This window comes from Gambusia affinis, linkage group LG07, assembly GCF_019740435.1.
Source record: "Gambusia affinis linkage group LG07, SWU_Gaff_1.0, whole genome shotgun sequence".
In the NCBI taxonomy this organism is placed as follows: Eukaryota; Metazoa; Chordata; class Actinopteri; order Cyprinodontiformes; family Poeciliidae; genus Gambusia; species Gambusia affinis.
This window is the reverse complement of record NC_057874.1, coordinates 23,374,283-23,394,679: the sequence shown is the minus strand read 5'-3', so window position 1 is coordinate 23,394,679 and position 20,397 is coordinate 23,374,283. Positions and strand designations below refer to the sequence as shown.

Genomic DNA, 20,397 nt, shown 5'->3' with positions numbered 1-20,397 from the left:
TGAAATGAGATCAAACTGGCTCCATTGACTCAAACACACTGACCTAATAGAGGTAATGAGTGTGCTGTTTATGTGTGTGGGCGTGGGCGTGAGTGTGTGTGTGTGTGTGTGTGTGTGTGTAAAATATTTCAGTTTTTTGAATGGAAAGCTGTCGGATCAGTGCATTACTTTGGTCAGCATGACTTAGTTCCCTCATAGCATCCCACAGGAGCTCTAAAACGTTAGATTTTAATTTAATATGTCTTCCTTTTAATTAAGTTGTATGGAATTTAAAGATTTCCCTAAAACATGACATAGACGTAGAATGATATTCCACATATTCACAGATTATAAATGCATGCCACAGTTTTCAGATTTTTATTTAAAATCGAAATTTCTAGTTTTTAGATTTCAAACCTTGATGTGGTCTGATGGTCTTGATGTGCTGTGATCTTTCAGTAACATAAGTCACTAAATTTTAATATGTACATTTGAAAGAAATTACATTTTCTTGATAAATACAGCATAAATGTTTTTGTCATGAGGTTCTTCTGCAGACATGGCATATTTAGAGGATACCTTGCAGTTCTGTTCATGCATCTCTGTGTATTGTGTGTGGGTGTGCGTGTGTACGCAGGTGCCTGTGTGTGTGTGTGTGTGTGTGTGTGGTGACTGAGCACAGTGAGTATTCTCTGATTTGGTGCATCCATGCATACTGTTGCGTGTGTTACTTTGTAATATATGAGTGAGTGTCTGTATATTCACACTTGATTTCTTCTGTGCTTGCATACATTAGATTCAATCAGGAATCATTCTGAAAGCATTTTGTTTTGTTGCATTTATGTTCAGCTCATCTCCGTTTTTGTATGTATGCGTGACTGTCGCTGATTTCCTTGCACTATGCAGAACAAAACATGTTGAAGAGGATGCCAGAAACAAATAACTTTAAATATGTATTTAGCAGCATCTTGTCTGGCTGTTACTTATTTTGGCCGCATATCATCTGCAGCATCCTTATCACAGTCACTTTCTGAATCAATAAAAATCCACCAACAACACCGGAGCAAAGATTGACTGTATCTCAGTCTTTCTTCACACCTTATCACCTCCTATTTCCCATCTACCGACACACACACACACACACACACACACACACAGCAGTCCCACTCTCCTACTGTTTATGGACAAAAACATATTTATTTTCTTTTGTTGTATTTGTTTGGGCTGCAGTATCACTGGGGGATTGGAATAAATTGTTTCTGTTTAAAGGCGGTAACATAGCGTGTGTTGTGGGGATTTGTTGGCCTTCACAGGAAACTCTGAATTTCAACGTTAACAGTAACCTGATAGTAGCTTGTTTATAATAGTATGTCTGTAATAAAGAGTACATGAAGATTACTTTTCAGCGTTCAGATGTTGTTTTTAGTGGGCTGGGAATATTGTGTTTATAGGGAAGTTTAGCTAAGGATAATCTACTGTACCATTTCCGATTTCAGATGGTGGATTTATTTTACAACATACTGTCTGCTGTGATCTTTTGACTTCATAATGCTGTTTGTTCACTAACGTTTTCTAACAAACCATAAAGGTAGACTCTTATAATTAAGTACATTTTGAAGGCATGTGGTTGCATCAATTTTGGGACTAAATGCAAATTTTAATTAAACTTTTTTTTTTAACTTACAAAATATATATATAAAAAAACATTTAATTTTTTATGTCATTCACAATTCTGTTCTACTGTTTGTTGGTCCATCACTTAACATCCCATTAAGCAAATGTTTAAAGTTTGTGGTTGTAACTTAACTAAATGTGAAAAAAGTTTAGGGGGTATTTATATATTTGCAAGCCAGAGTAGTTCACAGTCAGATTGTGATTTTATTCCATACGAATGGCCAGCTTTGTTTCTTATTTATTTCAGCTTTGTGTTTGTTTTCTTCTCAGTTGGAGTAAGCTCTGCTCATGCAGAGCATTTGGTTTTGTTTATAAAGATTATAGTTTCATTATGGACCTTCCTTCTGCCAAACAAAGACAACATTTGGGTTGCCTTCTGACCTATTTTCTGAGCTCAGAGACCCAAATGTTAATGCAAAAAACTTTTTACTATTTGCCAAAAAATGGGGAGTTAGGTCAAAACTGTCTCTGACATTAATGTGAGTTCAGTATAGTTCTTATTGCGTCTATTTTATTTTTTTCTCCTTGCCACAAAGTTACTGAAGTTTATACAAGTATAGTTTTTAAGCAGTATGGTGACTGCACATTCCTTTTGACAAAGGTTTTCCTGTATAATAAACATAACAACAGCTGATTTACGAAACCAAATGGGCAAAAACTTTCAGACTCTTAGTGTGCAAGCTGGTGGAGACATTCCCCAAAATGACTTTATATAATTTATATAATTACAACATAACATGATTCAACTCATCCTATGCCACACTTATATTTGTCTTTTTATAACCATGTAATAATTACCTTCCAATTTGTAATTAGTTAATATTAGTCTAGCATATGAAATCCCACTGAAAGGCATTAACGTTTCTAGTGGCAAAATGACTAAATTTGGAAAAGCTTAGTGAGTATGAAAACTATAGTAGATCACTAACTGGCATATTGTCTAGACATTTCCAGAAAAGGTGACCATGCCAACTGTTTTATAACAGAAACCAAAATATATCCAGCCGAAGGAGCTCAAATAAAGAAGTGTTTTTGTTTCTGCTCTGCTGCCCGCTTGACCTTGTGCTTTTCTTTCTGTTTTCATCTGGGATTATCAATAAGCAGACAAAGAGCCATAAAAAAGCATTCTTGTTTAATATTCATTAAGCTATGACAAACTGTCCTCCATTCAATGGTAATGCTTCAGTATGTCCCCTTAAGCTCCCTCTGCTCTGCCTTCAGGCAACTTGTCATGGGAGCACTAGTCTCTCAAAGAGTGAACTCATAAGTAAAATATTCTAAATGTGCATTTTCACTTTTGCTAAATTTAGTTGTCAGTTTGTGTTAAGTTATATACTAATATTAGAGGAGTCACAAAATTTTAAATAGATGAAATTGAAGCAAGTTAAATAAATAAATAAATAAATAAACATGTAAATGAATTAATGAAAGCAGATAATATTTTGCTGATATGATTTACATCTAGTTAAAAGAATGATTAATTTGACCTTGACCAGACTTCAGAATTAACTTTTTTTCCTCACACCTTTGATTTTCTCTCTTTCACGACTGAGATCAGACATGCAGCAACATCCCTGCTGGTGTCTGAATACCAGAGACTCAGAAACATTGAAGCTAAAACCTTTGATTGTGTTTTTCAGCGAGAAGTTCATGGTGAGATTAAACAAGAACGGAGGACCAAAGAATCCAGAGAAGGTGGACCGGCTGTGTGCACTGTTCACGGTAACCAGGACAAACACGCGTAAACAACATTTATTTTGTTGCCATTTCAAAGGCAAAATCTGAGAAACAAGTAAGGTTGTATTGCCCCCTGTTGATGCATGGTAACATCAGCCTAGAGACTTATTTGGATAAAAAGGAAAGGGAAAAACAAGATAAAAGAAATATGTTTGTTCTATTATAGTATAAACTTATTTAAAAAAATGGTAAAAAGGATTTAGTCAGTGTTAGAGGATCTAATTAGTACTGAATATTACAAAACTATTCAACTACTGGAACATCTTTAGCAGTGTATGGTGCCATAAACTGTTTACCTGCTAATTAATTTCAGTTAATCTGTGTCATTTTGTTGGTTTTACCAGAAATGTAAAGCAATAAAACACTCTAATAATTCAGATACAAAGTAAAGCTTAGGGCCAATCAAAGGTCTCCTTTTTCATCAGTTTCTATTCTAGGCTAATTATTAATAATAATCTTGCTCAGTACAAGAGGAACCACATGTTCAGACAATTGTTTTAGACTAATTAGCATTTTCTTGACAGTGATTGTTTTGTTTTATTGTTTGCTGTTTGGGACTGCAGGACCTGAGCAACAAAGACATGAAGAGAGAACTCTACATCGTCTCACAAGTTATTCGGACAGGTCTGACCAATCTTACTAAGACTCTTACATTACAGTGAAAACATATCTGTGAGTTGGCATTTCTTCTATTTTAGCTATTTTATTTTACAAGTAAATGTTTCAGCTCATCAAACAACTGTCAGGCAAAACTAAATGGAGTAAATACAAGCTCAGTTCTCAAATGATGACTTTATTTAATCAGTAAAGGTATTCAGAACCGATGACAAAGTCATTAGCATCCATCTGTCTGGAAAGGACTACAGATCCATTTCATTGGTTTTGAAGCTCCAGTAGACACGATAAGAAATATCATCAACATTTAGTGAGAACATGGAACAGGGGTGAATCGTCCATGGAGCAGTCAACCAACCAAAACTACTTTACACATCAGCAACTCACCCAAGAGATCAGAAAGGAACTGTGAACAATATCTAAAGTGCTGATGGCTTCACTTGCTTCAGGTAAGACCGGTGTTCATGATTCAGCATCAGATAGAAACTTGGCACATACAGTATATCATCCATACGAGAGCTTCAAGGCCAAAACCACTGCAAGCCAAAAGATGCACAAAAACCCTTCTCAGATTTGTCATGAAACCTCTTCATGATTCCTAAGATGTTTAGTTAAAATATTTTGTAGGCTGAAAACACTTAAATTGAACTTTTTGGAAAATTGGAGCATTAATTTTGTTATTTTGTCAAAGAAAAAAAATTATACCAAAGTCAATGTCCTAAGATGTTCTAAAGCGTCCAACAATTTTCTAAAGCAGCGCAATAAGTCCACCTCTAAATGCTTACAGGAAAACAAAAAGTCCCTCCAATGTAAATTAAATTCAGCAAAGAAGAGTGGGCCAAAAATCCTCTACAGTGATTGAAAAGACTCCTTGCCAGTTATCACAAACCCCTGGTGGCAGTTTTTGCTGCCAAGTGAAGAACAACCGTTTATTGCTTTTTTTCTATAGGGTTAGGTTGATTTTTTTTATTATTATTTTGAGAAAACTGCTTATTGTATTTACCCATGTTATTTTTGTGTGGTGTAAAAATGTATTTGATAACCTGAAAAAACAAAATTTTACAAAGTCCAAAATGGAAAAACAGTAAACAAAAAAGTCTGTTAAAAGAGCAAATACTGTATAAAATGCCTTCATGTATCATGTATCATCACAGTGTAGAGCTAAAAATCAGTTACACAGAAAATATCTGTATTTTTGGACTTGTGGGAAAATATTGATCAAAATTTTATTTTTGGATTTTTAAATCTGTTGGTAATTATTTATGGTAATTTAAATCTAACTTAATCACAATTTTTCTTCCATGCAGTACAGCAAAACTTTACACACTTTAATCCTTTTTACAGGTCGCATGCTGCTGAATGACAGTAAGAAAGGTCCGCCACATGTTCAGTATCGCAGACCACACGGCTGCGCTGTTCTGGCCATGAGCGACGTGCTGCAGATCATCTCAGAACTCAAAGAGGAGAAAGACTTTGTTCTTAAAGTCTACACGTGAGTGGCTGCTCTGACACATGAATAGTTTTAAAGTGTTCTTTTAATGATTGAAGATCAGACTAAGACAAATTTGCACCATCACAAACTGAGTCAGCATTAATCTAAATGTGTTCAGTACAGAGCAGATTTCGGATGTGCATAAATCAGTCAAATAACCAGTGTTTTTGTGAAACATTCAATTCTTTTATAGCTTTTTTTCATCTTCAGGTGTTTTATTTAAATCTGTCAGGAGGAAACATTAAAAATAAATAAATAAAAGTTGCTTTAACTCGACTGCATAAATATGCACAGCCTCAGGAAAATAATTCATTTTATGCACCTTTTCATCCTGTTTCATCAGTCTGCCTTTCTTGGTTCATGTCTAACAATACTTCCAGTGACAAACCAAAATGAACTTATGTTGTTCTTATAGAAATATGTTTGACATCTGCTCATTTGTATCCCTTAGCAGAAGCTGTAACTCACAACAAAGTTACAAAAAAGTTACAAAAATGCAAATTATCTGAATGTTTCAGCCTCTGAGGTTAAAGATAAACCAAACCAGAGGGAGGATACTGAGTGCCAGAAACACATTTAGCTTTATTGTTGTGTTTATATCAGATTTATTGCCTCTTTAATCTTTTTTTAATGTTTCACTTTCAGTTGTTTTTTTTCCATTTTCAGTCTTACTCCTTATTATGGAAAAAGGCAAATAAAAATATGATTTCTCAACCTTTGATTCCCCAATGCAATTAACTGTTATTTCACTCACAAACCTTTAAGAATTTATGGCCTACAGCAGAGGAATACCTGTTGACTAAAACATCTGAAGAATTGCTTACAGGAGGCCTGAAGTGCTTCTCATAACATCATTATGTCACTGTTTGTGTTGCTTACATGTGTGCCCGTGTCTGGATATATATACAATGCATCCTCTCCCTGTGTCTAGACAATAATACTATGTTATGCTATGTAGCCGCAGTTATCATTTACTGAAGGTTTTTTTTCTTATTATTGTCAAACTGTTTTATTTTAATATTTTTTACACTTTGGTATAACAAGTTTTTTTTTGGCCTCCAGGTGTAACAATGAGAATGAATGGTACCAGATCCATGAAAATATTATCCGGAAGTCAAGTACCAAATACACAGCGCCCAGCACCAACTACGGTAGGGACAAGCTATTTTAGTAGTTCAAACAACAAATATATTTCAATGTGCATTAATAGCCGCAGTCTTGGCTAACATCAGTGGTCTTCCTGATCTCCACTCCAGCAGGTGCAATCAAGGAAAATGAATTAATTAATAAGTTTAGGCACTCTGCATTGTGTTTTTATTATTTTTGATTCCATCTTTTTTTAATATTAATTGAGAGAAACAAAACAAAAAAGAAGCATGTTCGCTATTTTATCAGCTGAACTAGTATAACTACATGTTCACACCTAAAATACTTAATTCACATTTTAAAACTGTGTTTTGCATCTCCGATGGATCACAAGTTAATTTTTTCATCTTTCTTGCATATTCTTGTTATATAAATTCTTATGGATTTGTGAAAAAATGAATTCCCAATGTAAAACAATAACCAGGCTAAATGGCAAGTAAATAATGAGCTTTAATTAACTGAATTAACCCCTTGCTGTCACTTTCAAACCTCTTTTACTTTAGAACAATACTGCACTGCTCTCAGTTAAAGGGTTTTAAACTAATGCATATAGAAGCCAGAAAGTTAGAAAAAAAATATGCAAGCCTTCAAGGAGACACTCCTCAACATCATCTGACTCATTCATAGATGTCATCTCTTTGACATCGGCTGGAAAATCATCTTAATTGGTTTCTCTGTAGGAGACTAAGCCTGACCTGGAGTTACACCCTGAGCTCCTGTGGCCACAAAGCATCATACATTTTAACTGAACTTTGGTTTGGTTGTCATCTGAAATGTCATTTGGGACTGCCTCTGTGAAATCTGTATAGTTCTTCTCAGATGTGAGAATTAATACCAACTGTATGAAAGCAATTAAGTAATTACCCATGTATCTAATTTTCTTTTTAAGAGCTGAAATGCAGCTATTTTTGCTCTTCTTTAGAAATTTCATTCTTTTCTCTTTTATTTCTGCTTTTGTTCTGCTCTCTTATTTTTCTGTGAAGTGACTCATTCCCAAGTCTTCTCCCCATGAAATCCTGCAGGACTGATCATCTCCCTGCAGCTGCTCAGAGGTGACATGGAGCAGGTCCGCAGAGAAAATCCTCTCATTTTTAGCAGGGGGGTAGCCATCACTCGGAAACTGGGATTCCCAGATGTCATCATGCCAGGTGAGTCACATCCTGCACAATGTGCTCCGGTATCACGTGTCCACCCACACTGTTTGTTTTATTTTTAGGTTCTGTCTGAACGTAGCACAATAATGAACATCAGGGAACATCAAGTGAAAGTATTCCAAATTTGACTTTTGGAAAAGATATTTTGAGTAATACAACTTAATTTAAAAATTGTTTTAAAAAATGAACTGGATATTGATTATGGGGACATATGGGGCCCACTTACTTTTGATGTCTTTTTAGAGTTTACAATGTCAACATCAGTTTGTGTCAGCACCGTCTTCAGGAATTTGGAATGGGTTGATAGTGTAAATACAGTAAAAAAACATTTGCTTTGTTTCAGCACTAGATTCTTGAAGTAGAAGGTGCTAAATACACATAGGATCAATAATGCCTGTCAAGGTCAATGGATCTAAGCAATTTGTATCACTTCTTGCACCAGGTTGCTGATTTTGTTATTCTAGCCATAGCGGATGCACCTCACAAGTTTTTCCTTAAAACCTTCAAAACGTCTGACTAGATAAATCTCTTTGATATCAAGTTTCAAAATGATTTCTTTGTGAAGCTTCCCTTGCATCAAAATTACCCGACGCTTTCAACAGAAAATATTTTTCATGGTATCTGAGAGATGCAAAAGCTCTCTTTAAAATTTCAATTCGCTCTGGTTAAAACATATATAAACATATACTAAATGAGGTTGGCTTTCCTCTTAATTTGTAGACAAACTCCCAATTTAGATAAATGCCATTTCCCCACACCACATTTGCCCGCACATTATTTTAAGAATAATTGTGCCTCTGTATTTTTTTTGAGAATTAGAAGACCTCCTGTTTGCATACATTTGGTATCTACAAATAGCTTTGTGCAGAGACCCAAACATAATCCTCAGTCAAAACCTAAGGCAATATATAACATTTGGTGGTGTTCAAGTCTCACAAAACATTGCATTGTTTTTTTAATAACTTGGTTCATTAAGACTTGACCTGCTCAGTTTACATTTTGAGTTCAGTTTCTACAGCTTTCTTTTTGTAACAAAACATTAACATCAACAATGTTTGAGCTATTTCACAGATTAAGCCATGTTCTTTATCAACAAGAATCTTCAACAAGTACTGGCCTGTCTTTGTTCCATTTTAACATGGCGTTATGAAGCTACAGCTTCATAATAAACAAGAACATAATAAATCCATGCACTCCCTTCTAGCATGAAAGAAATATGAGATCGACATGTAACTATGACAGGTCATGTAAGTATGTTTGACTTCAGTGGATGTCTTATGAATGCATCAAGTAACTTTCTAGTAAATTTTCTGTTTTTCAAGGTTCTCACTAATGTGTAAATATCCTCCATCACCTATGTGGGTTTTTAATTTACTGTACAGTCAAATCTTCTGTCCTACAGGACAAACATTTTGCTGACACAGGTGGCATCCTGTCACATACCATTGTGTCCTTCATCTTGTGATTCATGGAACACATATTTTCATTCCAACCTGTTTATTTGTTGATAATTGTCATATGCTGATTTTAATATTAAAATATATCAACAAACAATCTTAACCTTGCAGGTGCACTTAGACCAAACTTTGGTTCTCGCACATGAAATAACACAGTCATGTCTGTGGCATCAGACCCTTCCTGTTTTGTTTTCTTATATTTTAATCAGAATTTAACATTTAGCCCCCAACTTACAGTGTTATATTTTGAGAAATTACCCAAATAAGCACAGGGAGTAACATTAACCCTGAATCTGTCCTCTAAAGCAGAGACAGCTGGACTATGTTGTAAAACACACAACATGTCAAAGTATCTTTCACGCCTCTTTCACACACATTAAGCACTCCTCCCCTCTGGCATAGATGGAGTGAGTATTTAATGCCCAACCTGATGTATTAGAGGTGACACCTCCTCTGTAAGGACGAGCTTTTAGATGACAAATGAATCCACACAGGATAACACAGGTCATTTGTCTTCTGTATATTAAAGATATTCAGCTTTAAATGTGTCTGAGATTTAGTCTGTGCTTGAGGACATGTGTGTCCTTTATACTCTTTGTTTGTGACATTATGTTTTATAGTACTTAAATGTGAACAGACTGAAACAGTTACAGACTGTAATTGCATCTTAATATAATTGTTGCTCTTAATTTGTCCTGCTTTGTGTTTTTGCATTGTTTCCTGGAATCAGGCGACATCCGTAATGACCTGTACCTGACTCTGGAGCGAGGAGACTTTGAGAGAGGAGGGAAGAGTGTTCAGAAAAACATTGAAGTGACCATGTATGTCATCTACGCAGATGGGGAAGTGCTGAAGGTATGAAAGTGATCCTACATATATATATGCTGCTTAGTTTGATATCAGCAATGTAAGAAGAGCATAACAATGAATTTGCAAAGTACAAAAGTATCAGTGCTTATACAGTTAACCTCAAATGTATCGGTACCCTGGGTAGATTTATGTTTCAAATTATTTTATTTAAACCAATTAATAGCTTAAATACTTAACATTAATCTAACTTATTGTTCCAATAAATAGTTTAAATACTTAACATTAATCTAACTTATTGTTCCCAATCAACAACACCTCACATGAGCTGCTTAAAACTGCAATTATTACATTTTGTTTCATGTTTGTTTCTGTTTGCACAAACTCTCTGGCTCTCCCTGCAGGACTGCATCAGCCTGGGTTCAGGGGAGCCCAACATCCCAGAGTATCGCTCCTTCGTCCTCTACCACAACAACAGCCCTCGCTGGAGTGAGGTGATCAAATTGCCGATTCCCATTGATCGATTCAGAGGGTCCCACCTCCGCTTTGAGTTCAGACATTGCTCAAGTGAGTGTATTATGCATACCCTCAGTAGGTTAACAGAGCTGGCAGTGAGAAACTTGTTATAAATAAGACTGTGAAACATATTATTGGTGAATGGTAAATCAAAGGTAACATGACATCATAAACAGATAATTCCTAAAGCTCTTAATAAATATTTTTTATCACACTCTGTGGTTGTCCAGCAGTAAAACATTTATTGCTTCTCTGCTTTTACATTTCTATTTCCTCCCTGTTTTCTCTCACTCAGCTAAAGATAAAGGAGAGAAAAAGCTTTATGGCTTTGCCTTCACCCCTCTGATGAGAGAGGATGGAACTACTTTATCTGACGAGAGCCATGAGCTCTATGTCTACAAGGTCAGAGGAAATCGCTGCATACACATCATATGTTTGTTCATCTTCTTCTATTACAGACTACTGTCTGAAAATAGTACACAGTTATTTTGCAGTTCCAGGCATTCACTATACTGACCAGTTAAGAAACTTTAAGCTCAAAATGTAAAAACTCTAGCAAAATACGGCTGTTAGATTAATAAAGTGAATCAGATTTCTTTTGATCTTATTAATTACAATTTAAATCAGCATTAAAACAAGAGCACTTGTTTTTAAATTTCTCTACCTTTTCATCCTTTTTTTGTCTTTGTGGGTTTAGTGTGATGAGAACACAACCTTCAGTAACCACGCCCTCTACCTTGGCCTTCCATGCTGTAAGGACGACTTCAACAGCTGCCCCAACATCCCGTCCAGCCTCATCTTCCAGCGAAGCACCAAGGAGACATTTTGGATCGCCACACAGCTTTCCTCCACCAAGCTCACTCAAAACGGTAATCAGTTAATCCAGTAGCTTTTAAATCCGCTATCAGAAAATTAAATCTTCCTTCAGTTAAAAATAATTTAAATAAATACATTAAAAACATCTTAATTTTACGGGGAAACAGAATCTTTTCATATTAGGCCTACTAAACACCTACAGTGTCAATGTTTAGCATAATTTTGCTCAATATGTTTTGAAATAATGCACTAAGGCCTCAAATATTACATGTTGATGAGCCGCTGCTGACGCTTCTAAATGAAAACAAAATATTGGCCGCACTCAAAACCAAACGACAATAACATGATTTCTTCTTAATAAAAAGATTTGGACATTTTAGGATGTTGATTTACCACTCAGTCAGAAACATCAAAATCCAAATCAACTTTATTCTTCAAATTTATGGGTATAACAAAAGAATGTAACTTCAGTTTCATCGCTCACATTATAATCAAAATATAGTCCCTAACAGTACGCTATAATATGGAAAAAAACAGGACAAGAGCAGTATTTGTGTCCAGCTGAGAAGCTAAGTACCCTGTGAGGTTCAGCAGACAGTTTAGCTGGGATAGAAACTGTCTCTGTACGGCTAGTTTTTGCCATTAGCGCTCTGTAGCATTGACCAGAGGGTAAAAGTCAACAAGTAAAAGAAATTTCAAGCGAAATACTGGCTTGAAACCTGAATAGGTCATGAGTAGAGAGAATGTCAGTCCTGATGATCCTCACTGGAGACCAAGTTGTTTTTGCACTGTGGACCTCTATTGTACAGTGGCTGAGCCAAACCACACAGACACTCAGGGCAGACTATAAGAGGACAGTTTAGTAGATGACCAGCAGAAATCTATGCAGGACCTTCTTTCAGATGGAGTGGATGCGTGAGGACCGTCTTGGTTCCTGAGAAAACTGGAAAATAGGAACTAGGAACTGGAAATGATCCACAGTTGACAGTGTTGTAGGGTAGTGGGAGATTCTCCTGAAGTCCCCTGTCATCTTTAGCAGGTGTAGCTCATTCAGAAATTTTATAGATGGGTCGGTTGATGTGCAGTTATTTCTATATATGAAGAAGAGGAGTGGGGAAAGAACACACCCCTGAGGTGGATCTGGAGCTGCATAAGATTCTTCCCACCATAACCTACCTAATCATTGCAAATGTCCCTGGATGGTTGAGGTGGCGCAAGACAAAGTCGGCCTGGTAAGAAAGCTGCAGTGAGATCAAAAAGGAGCCTGTGATGTCCTTCAGATGTTTCAGCAGGAGCACTCAAAGGATTTCATGATCACAGACATCAGCACAACAGGCCTGTGGTCATTTAATCCTGTGATGGTGTGTTTATGGGGACTGGGATGATGGTGGAGATTTTTAAGCAGATGGAAACCTTACACAGTTTGAGAGACGTAAAGTTATCAGTGAAGATAGGGTCAAGTTGTGAGGAGAGGGGATTCTCCTAAAGCAGGGGTTTTCAAAGTATGAAAGGGTGAGCCCCCCTCCAAGGAGCACAATGCCTGCTGCGCCTCCCCCCCCCCCCCCGTGGAGGGGGGCGGACGGGGGTGGAGTTGTAAAAACTCCACCTTCAGCCCCCGCTCTGGCCAAAACCAGTGATGGCATAGTTACTTTGAAAAAGTAACTTTAATCGGACTACTGATTACTCCTTGAAAAAGTAACTTAGTTATATTACTGACTACTTGACTTGGAAAGTAACTAAGTTACACTAAAAGTAACTTTTTAGTTACTTTCAGCAGCTGCTAACAACAACGCTCCACCTCCTGTGAAAATCACATTGAGCTTTGCTAATACTTAATTGTAAGTTATTTTATAATGGTAACATCAACAATGTGTCTCCACTGATAAGGTTGAACTGAAGAGGAGATTGTACAAAAAACAGTACAAAAAATAAAAAACATGAGTAGTTTGTGTGGTCCACTGTTGTCTGGAAAACTCTAAGAAGGATTTTAAAGCCCCCCTCCCCCCAGATTCTGCGTTACGCCCCTGAGTTTGATGTCGCAGCGCACAGATCTCCTCCTGCAGCTCCACAGCTCAGATGGCTGCGACACTTACCGTAATATTAATAATTATAACGGTGCTAACTTGCCATTATAACTATTGCCAACTACGGACACGTTTATTCGTGGCTGTTTTCACGTTTATTGCGCTGTTCATATTGGTCTCGATGTTTGCAGTTTTCTGGAGCGCAACGCGAAGCTCGACGTCATTCAGAGGTAATATATTAAGTTGACATTAACAAAGACACAGCGGGACGGATCATCCGGGAAATGATGAACAGGGAGAGACTGACTAAAACTACCTTAATGACGGACAAATTCTGGGATTTATTATGAGTCTCTGCTTATTTCCAACCCCAAATGAGTAACTTCACGTTCAAAAACGAGCCCAAAAAGGCGCAACCCGCCACTCATTAAATTTGCAAGCGACTTTTAAAAAATGAAGCCCAAAGCCGCTTATAATAATCGGACTTGGCGACAGAAACTCAAACTAGTTCCAGTTTGTCCACCAACAAAATGCGCATCTCCCTCCATTGTTTACATTTCTGTCGCATAGAGACGTCGGTCACTCGACAAGACGAGTAGAGGAAATACGATTAAATAACAAAAGAAGACAGTAACGCACAGTAACGCAAAAATGATTTTGATAAGTAACTGTAGTCTGATTACTGGATTTGAAATAGCAACGCGTTAGATTACTCGTTAAGGAAAAAGTGGTCCGACGTCAGTAACGTTACTGACATCACTGGCCAAAACATCCTCTAAAGGGGGAAACATTTCCACTGATCCCCGCTCCACACGCGCACCCCACAGTACCAACTTTTTCCTAAATCCACAGAGTTGATCGTGTGCGTAAAAGACGTTTCTCTAACATCAGATAGCTTTTCCGGTTTACTTTTTCCCTCGCACCGCGCCTCCCCTAAAGTGCTCTGGCGCCCCCCAGGGGAGGCGCGCCTCACACTTTGAAAACCGCCGTCCTAAAGGACTCAGGGCCTTCTACACACTCAGACACTGGAAGACCCTATTCTCATCATCATCTTTGATCTGTAGAGCAGGCAGTGGTTGGGTGGGAGATTAAGGTGTTGTTGTGTTGTTGGTGGGAAGTTTGGGAAAGTTCTTTGTGTGGGAGTGAGGTGTGAAGGGTCGCAATCAAATTTACAAAATTGTAGATCATCATCTAGGCTTGGTGACACAGCATGTGGGGAAGTTCCTATAGTTGGCAATGGACTGCAAACTTGTAAAGGCAAAACCACCTTTTCACTGCTAAACATATTTTATTTTGAAGCAGATTTGTTTCCAATAAAAATACTTTTTGTAATATTTTCCTGATTCTGTCTAAAGTTATTAATCTAACCATGTCATAATCCGTTTTTCATTTGGTCATTTCATCATTGTGTTTATTATATTTCTATTATTTTCTCAGTGGACCTCCTCGCTCTCCTTAAGTGGAAGGCCCATCCTGACCGGGTCATGGACATCCTTGGGCGTCTGCGACACGTCAGTGGTGAAGAAATAGTCAAGGTCAGGTTCATTGTGACAACAAAAGGGAGGAAGAAAGCTCTGTTTGTGTCCATAATTCTTATTACATCAAAATACTTGTCTTATGATCATAAAGGCTGTGGTTCCAGCAGTGTGAAACTGCAACTAAGTATCATTTATGTAGTATGTCAGTCCAAAGAAGGAAACATTTGTATTTACCATTTAGCTTGATAGATTAACAGCTTTACTTTGTCTTCTATTTGAGGTCAGCTCACCGTCTTCCCCTGCGGTAGTGTGATGTCCCCCAGGTGATAATAGACTGCCCTTGTCGCAGATGTGTTGTTAAAGGATAATGATTTTCACTGTTTGACAGCTCACATCATCTGAGGTGTGAAAATGTTGGCAGCACATTTCAACACAGTTTAATTGGACTATATTTAATTTTTTATTTTTTTTTACAGTTTTGGAAAGATTGAAGTAATTTCTTTGAAGTTGCATTGATGGTTGGCTTGTTAAAGACCTTCTGTCTGCCATGTTCAGTCAGTGTTCCTCTGAAAATACTCCTAACGTGACCTTTGTATCGGTCTGCAGTCAACACTAACTCAACATTTTAACCCGCTGTAGATAAACAAAGCTCCCAGCAGACTACACTACTATCAAATTATTATTTTTTTTATTGTACGTTTAATACTCATTGTAAATCTTGATTCATCTTTTCTCTTTTTGTTATGTTCTAAAGTTATTCTGAGTTTAGCATAGTTTAGCATAGATACATAGGTATTCACACCCTTTGATAAGACACCCAAAGTTGAGCTCGGATGCATTTGATTTCAACTGATCATGCTTCAAAATGATTGAAGTTGTAGTTGACTTTGTGTATCATACCAAAAATCTGCCATGAATTCAAAAGAACTTGTTGTAGACATCCAGCATCAGACTATCAAATCACAGATTTTCTGAAGGACAGAAAAACATTAATAGTTTAGAAAAGCTACACTTTTTTGGAAATTTGAGGTCACCAGGAAGTACAAAATCACCAGGATCCTCTTTAGATCTGTCCACCTTATGTTTTATGTTAAAGTAGGCAGATTATTTCCTTGTTTTTCCATTAGCGTGTTGGATCACGTCATTCTTCAGGGAACCCAAGCACCGGCCTTTGTGATTGCAGAGAAACATGAGCAACTATTTGTTTGTGTGTTTTTACAGTTTCTTCAGGATATTCTGGACACATTATTCTCCATCTTGGATGACAACACAGACAAATATGGACCCCTTGTGTTTCAGTCATTGGTAAGATAGTTTGTTGAAGGAAATAAGCAGGAAAGCAGACAAGGAAATTTTCTTCATGTAGAATTTGAGTAAATTTTAACACGCTTATATAAAATCACTGTTTGCTTCAATATTTGGTACAACTATTTATCTTCTGTGCATTTTTCTTTTACCTTTTGCAGAGCTTACTGCTTATTCTTTATAATTATTATTAATGTTTTATTAATAGATTTATTGCTCTCTTCCAGGTTTTTATCATTAACTTGCTCAGGGACAGTAAATACTATCACTTCAGGCCGGTTATGGACACATATATCCAGAAACACTTCGCAGGAGCTCTGGCCTACAAGTGAGTTTTTCTGCCTCTGGCTGCAACTGTCTTCCTTCAACTGAGGGTTAATTCTTGATCTGTTCTCCAAATTGATGATTTGAAAAATATGCTTAAAAGAATGACAATGAGACGCTGCAAGAAATGGAAATTAAATTTCACTGAGCTGAGAAAGTTTGACTTATTTATAAAATACTGAAAGTTTTTTAATTAAGCATTTCGTCTTTGTCACAAAGATCTGCTAAATCAAGCAGTTGAAAATAAAACAAAAATTAATAATCAAAGTCAACTTTCTCTGATTAAGTGGAGTTGTGTTTACAGAGAGATATTACTTGGCCACCTGGTTTAGCAAATTAATTACACCACCTAATAAGAGCATGTGAGTGTAGCTTTTGTAATGCTCTTGTAAAGACAAGTGTTGTGATTATCATTTGCTTTCCAGAGAGCTGATTCGCTGTCTGAAGTGGTATATGGACCGCTCTGCTGAGGTGGTCAGACAGGACCACATTCAGGAAGCAATGAGGGTAAGAATGAGTGGAAACTCACAGGTTACGTTGTTTTAATACCTCAGAATGTTCAAAGTAGAAACACGCATAAAGCAGAAAACTAAATGCAGTTCTATAAGTTGTCAGCTATGTTTACATGCTCCTTTGCAACCAAGCTTGTAATGTTACATGCAATAGTTGATTTGTACAGTTTCTGTAAATAATATGCTTTTCCTAAACCAAACCAAGCCAAAAACAAAGAAAATAAATGTTTGCTTTCTGTTTTCTTTAGGATTATAATATGTCTATGTGTCCTTGCTCTGACTACTGACAAAGAATAGCAAGCATTTATTTTAAAATGGATGGACTGCAGACTGTAGCACTTTCATTCAAAAAAGCTGCTCAGCAGTTTGAAATATTCATCGGACTCAAACATCCATCTCACATGAGTCACACTGTCATGTAGAAGTGGACGACATGAATTATTGAGAATAGTTTTGACATATTCTGCAGCTTTGGCTTCTAATTCTTAATTCATCTTTCTGAAGTCTGTGTGCTTCAGTTGTTTTAGCTTGTGTTTGTCACAGTATTTTAAATTATTTCACAAACTGTGTATAAACTTGTTTGTAATGTTTCCTTCTTATTAAGGTCATGCTCAACATACTGCAGTTAAAGGAAAACAACTAAACTCAGTGTGCTGAATTTCTTTTGAGTTTGAGAAATTTTCTTCATGTAGAAACTAGATTGAATCCACATTTTTATTATGAGGATCATTTTGTTAACTGTTTACTATTTCTATTTTTGAAGCAAACTTCTCTTGCATATTATTCAAGCTATTTTCTGTGTATTTACATTTTTTAAGTATCTCACAAGTGTTTTTTCTGTCCTAAACACCAAACTGTTATCAGGCTCTGGAGTATCTGTTCAAGTTCATCATCCAGTCTCGGATCCTTTACTCCCGGGCCACCTGCGGGATGGAAGAGGAACAGTTTCGAACCAGCATCCAGGAACTCTTTCAGTCCATCCGCTTCGTCCTCAGCCTGGACAGCCGCAACTCAGAGACCCTCATATTCACTCAGGTGAGGGGAACACTTTTTAACACACAAACTGAACACAGCTTTTTTACTTCAAATGTTTCATTCTTTTAAATGAACTGAATGTCACTGCTTCACTCATTTATTCAGCTTATTTCATTATGCCTTGCACAAGACTTTCATTTGCTTCTATAACATGTAGTGCCATAAATATTTATTTAGTTTGACTTGTGTTATTGTAAAGTTTCTACCCAAGCTGTTTTGCATTAGTTGCTTTAATTTAACTTTTTCTCCTTTTACACCTTTTTTCTACTTTCCCTGCTTATTCGCATCACCTTCTTTTTCAATCCCCCTAACTGTCCTTCATTGGGTCCTGATGTTTTCCCCTGGACCTCCTTTTTACCCGCACACCACAGGGCTCCCAGCCTTGCCCCGGCCCCAATCAGGCTCCAGGCCCCTGCATTGGGCCTGCAGGCCCCTTAGCTCTAGTCTCTGCCCTGGGCCAGATCCAGGCCCCTGTCCCAGGGCAGGTTCCTGGTGGTGGGCCATCTAGCTGCTCTCAGGCCTGGAGCTCCAACGCTCTGCGGCCGCCTTCGCTGTCAGTAAGTAGAAGTTTAGAAGAAAGCCACAACTCCCAGTTTGTTGTGTGAAGCCCAGAGTTCCTGTTTATGTCTTCAGCTGTTTGTGAGCCTAATAATGCACAAATACACCACATGCACATCATGTTTGGTTTCTAACACATTTATGTTTGTTCTGCACTGACAAATCATGCCCACGGCTACACAAAACCCATTACACCATGCTCACCTACGTTAATACATTCCCTCTAACAGCAACGACTATCAAGTCTTCCCCTTCAAGTCACATTATCCTCAGTGAATATAGAAGAAAAAATAACTTAAAACTAGACATTAAAGAGAAAATACGTAAAGGGCAGTAAAAGAAAAATGCTGAAAGATCTGCAAAAAACATGGCGACCTACTAGTATCTTTGGTTTAAAAGATCACCAAAGATTTATGTTTTTTTGGATTTAAAATATACAGATACTGATGATTCAAGAGCTAAGAGTGACAAGAAAAACTGTTTTGAGCTGAGCTAATAGTTGGCAATTATCCATATAAAGTATATTCAAATTTTGCTTTTGATTGAACTTTTTTTCAGAAGGGAACAGACTAGTGTTAATACGGACAATTTAGATACACAAAAAAGGCTAAAATCCTGACTATTGTGCACATTTGGACTGTTGAAGCAGCATGAGAGTTATGAACTTTGCATCTCCTGAATTATGATCAAATCCAGTTTATTCAACCTTAAATTTTAATTTCAGCAACCCAGAAACCAAAAAATGTGAACTTCAAGTATCCTAATTTCAGTCCATAGCTTTAGTTATTTCCATAAAGAAGCCAGTGACTTCTGGAGGGTCACCACTTACCTCAGTTTATGTGTTTTTGCTTTCTACCCATACAGGTAAATCTTTGTCTTTTTGCCCTGCAGGTTTACAGTTTTTTTCCCCTTATTTTATTTTGTGAGATGCCTTCTGTAAGTTAACTCTTTTTTCACTCCTCATTAAAACAGGTGGATAGCTCTTTTGCAAAATGTAGTACATCAACAAAAAAATAGAGGTAATTTATATGATTTATTTTGGGCTTTTTGGCTCATTAGCATATATGCCCACTTGAAAACCAACACATTTATATGATGAGTTTTATCATGCTGTGGATTGGGACAAACTTGCATGAGCTGCACACCAAGTGACTCAATTCTGCTCTCTTTGGTTGCTTTACAGAATCATGGACACCTTTCTCCCATTACATTCACTGAAACTGACACCACTAACCTCCTTGTTCTCTTTCTAACATAAATCTTCATCTTCCAGACCCTCACCTGTGCTGTCATCTGAATATTCTCCTAATTTCCTCACTTGTTCCATTTTTCCTGTTTTTCTTCTTTAGGCGGCGCTGTTAAACTCCTTCCCTGCCATCTTTGATGAGCTGCTGCAGATGTTCACGGTGCAGGAGGTGGCAGAGTTTGTGCGTGGGACCTTGGGCAGCATGCCATCAACGGTGCATATTGGACAATCGATGGACGTGGTGAAGCTGCAGTCCATCGCTCGAACTGTGGACAGCAGACTCTTCTCTTTCCCTGGTAACAGCTTACAGTTACCAGCCTAATTTTAGTTTTCTTCTGATTTCTTTTTCTCCATAACAGGAAGGGGATGGAAATGTTTTAGGAAAAAAATGTAAAAATAACAAAAACAGTTTTTGCTCACTAAAAAAGATCCTTTGGAAACCATCGAATTCTGGTTAGCTTTTACAAATTTGTTTATGAATTGTTTTCAAATAATTTATGAAATCAGTCTGTAAACTGAACC

The 20,397-nt window shown here is 37.1% G+C and overlaps 1 protein-coding gene across 9 annotated transcripts in view; it reads left to right on the top strand.

Moving 5' to 3' along the window:
- LOC122833817 (dedicator of cytokinesis protein 3-like) overlaps positions 1-20,397 on the top strand; it is a 154,511-nt gene that overhangs the window by 113,784 nt on the left and 20,330 nt on the right. For all 9 annotated transcript variants that reach the window (XM_044121730.1, XM_044121728.1, XM_044121723.1 and 6 more), the window contains 15 exons: positions 3,294-3,375; positions 3,954-4,014; positions 5,350-5,497; positions 6,560-6,648; positions 7,666-7,791; positions 9,985-10,109; positions 10,466-10,628; positions 10,873-10,979; positions 11,275-11,446; positions 14,855-14,952; positions 16,117-16,200; positions 16,428-16,528; positions 16,950-17,031; positions 17,901-18,071; positions 19,979-20,171. In XM_044121730.1, coding sequence (XP_043977665.1) covers positions 3,294-3,375; positions 3,954-4,014; positions 5,350-5,497; positions 6,560-6,648; positions 7,666-7,791; positions 9,985-10,109; positions 10,466-10,628; positions 10,873-10,979; positions 11,275-11,446; positions 14,855-14,952; positions 16,117-16,200; positions 16,428-16,528; positions 16,950-17,031; positions 17,901-18,071; positions 19,979-20,171 — 1,802 coding nt within the window. The remainder of the gene's footprint in view (positions 1-3,293; positions 3,376-3,953; positions 4,015-5,349; positions 5,498-6,559; positions 6,649-7,665; positions 7,792-9,984; positions 10,110-10,465; positions 10,629-10,872; positions 10,980-11,274; positions 11,447-14,854; positions 14,953-16,116; positions 16,201-16,427; positions 16,529-16,949; positions 17,032-17,900; positions 18,072-19,978; positions 20,172-20,397) is intronic.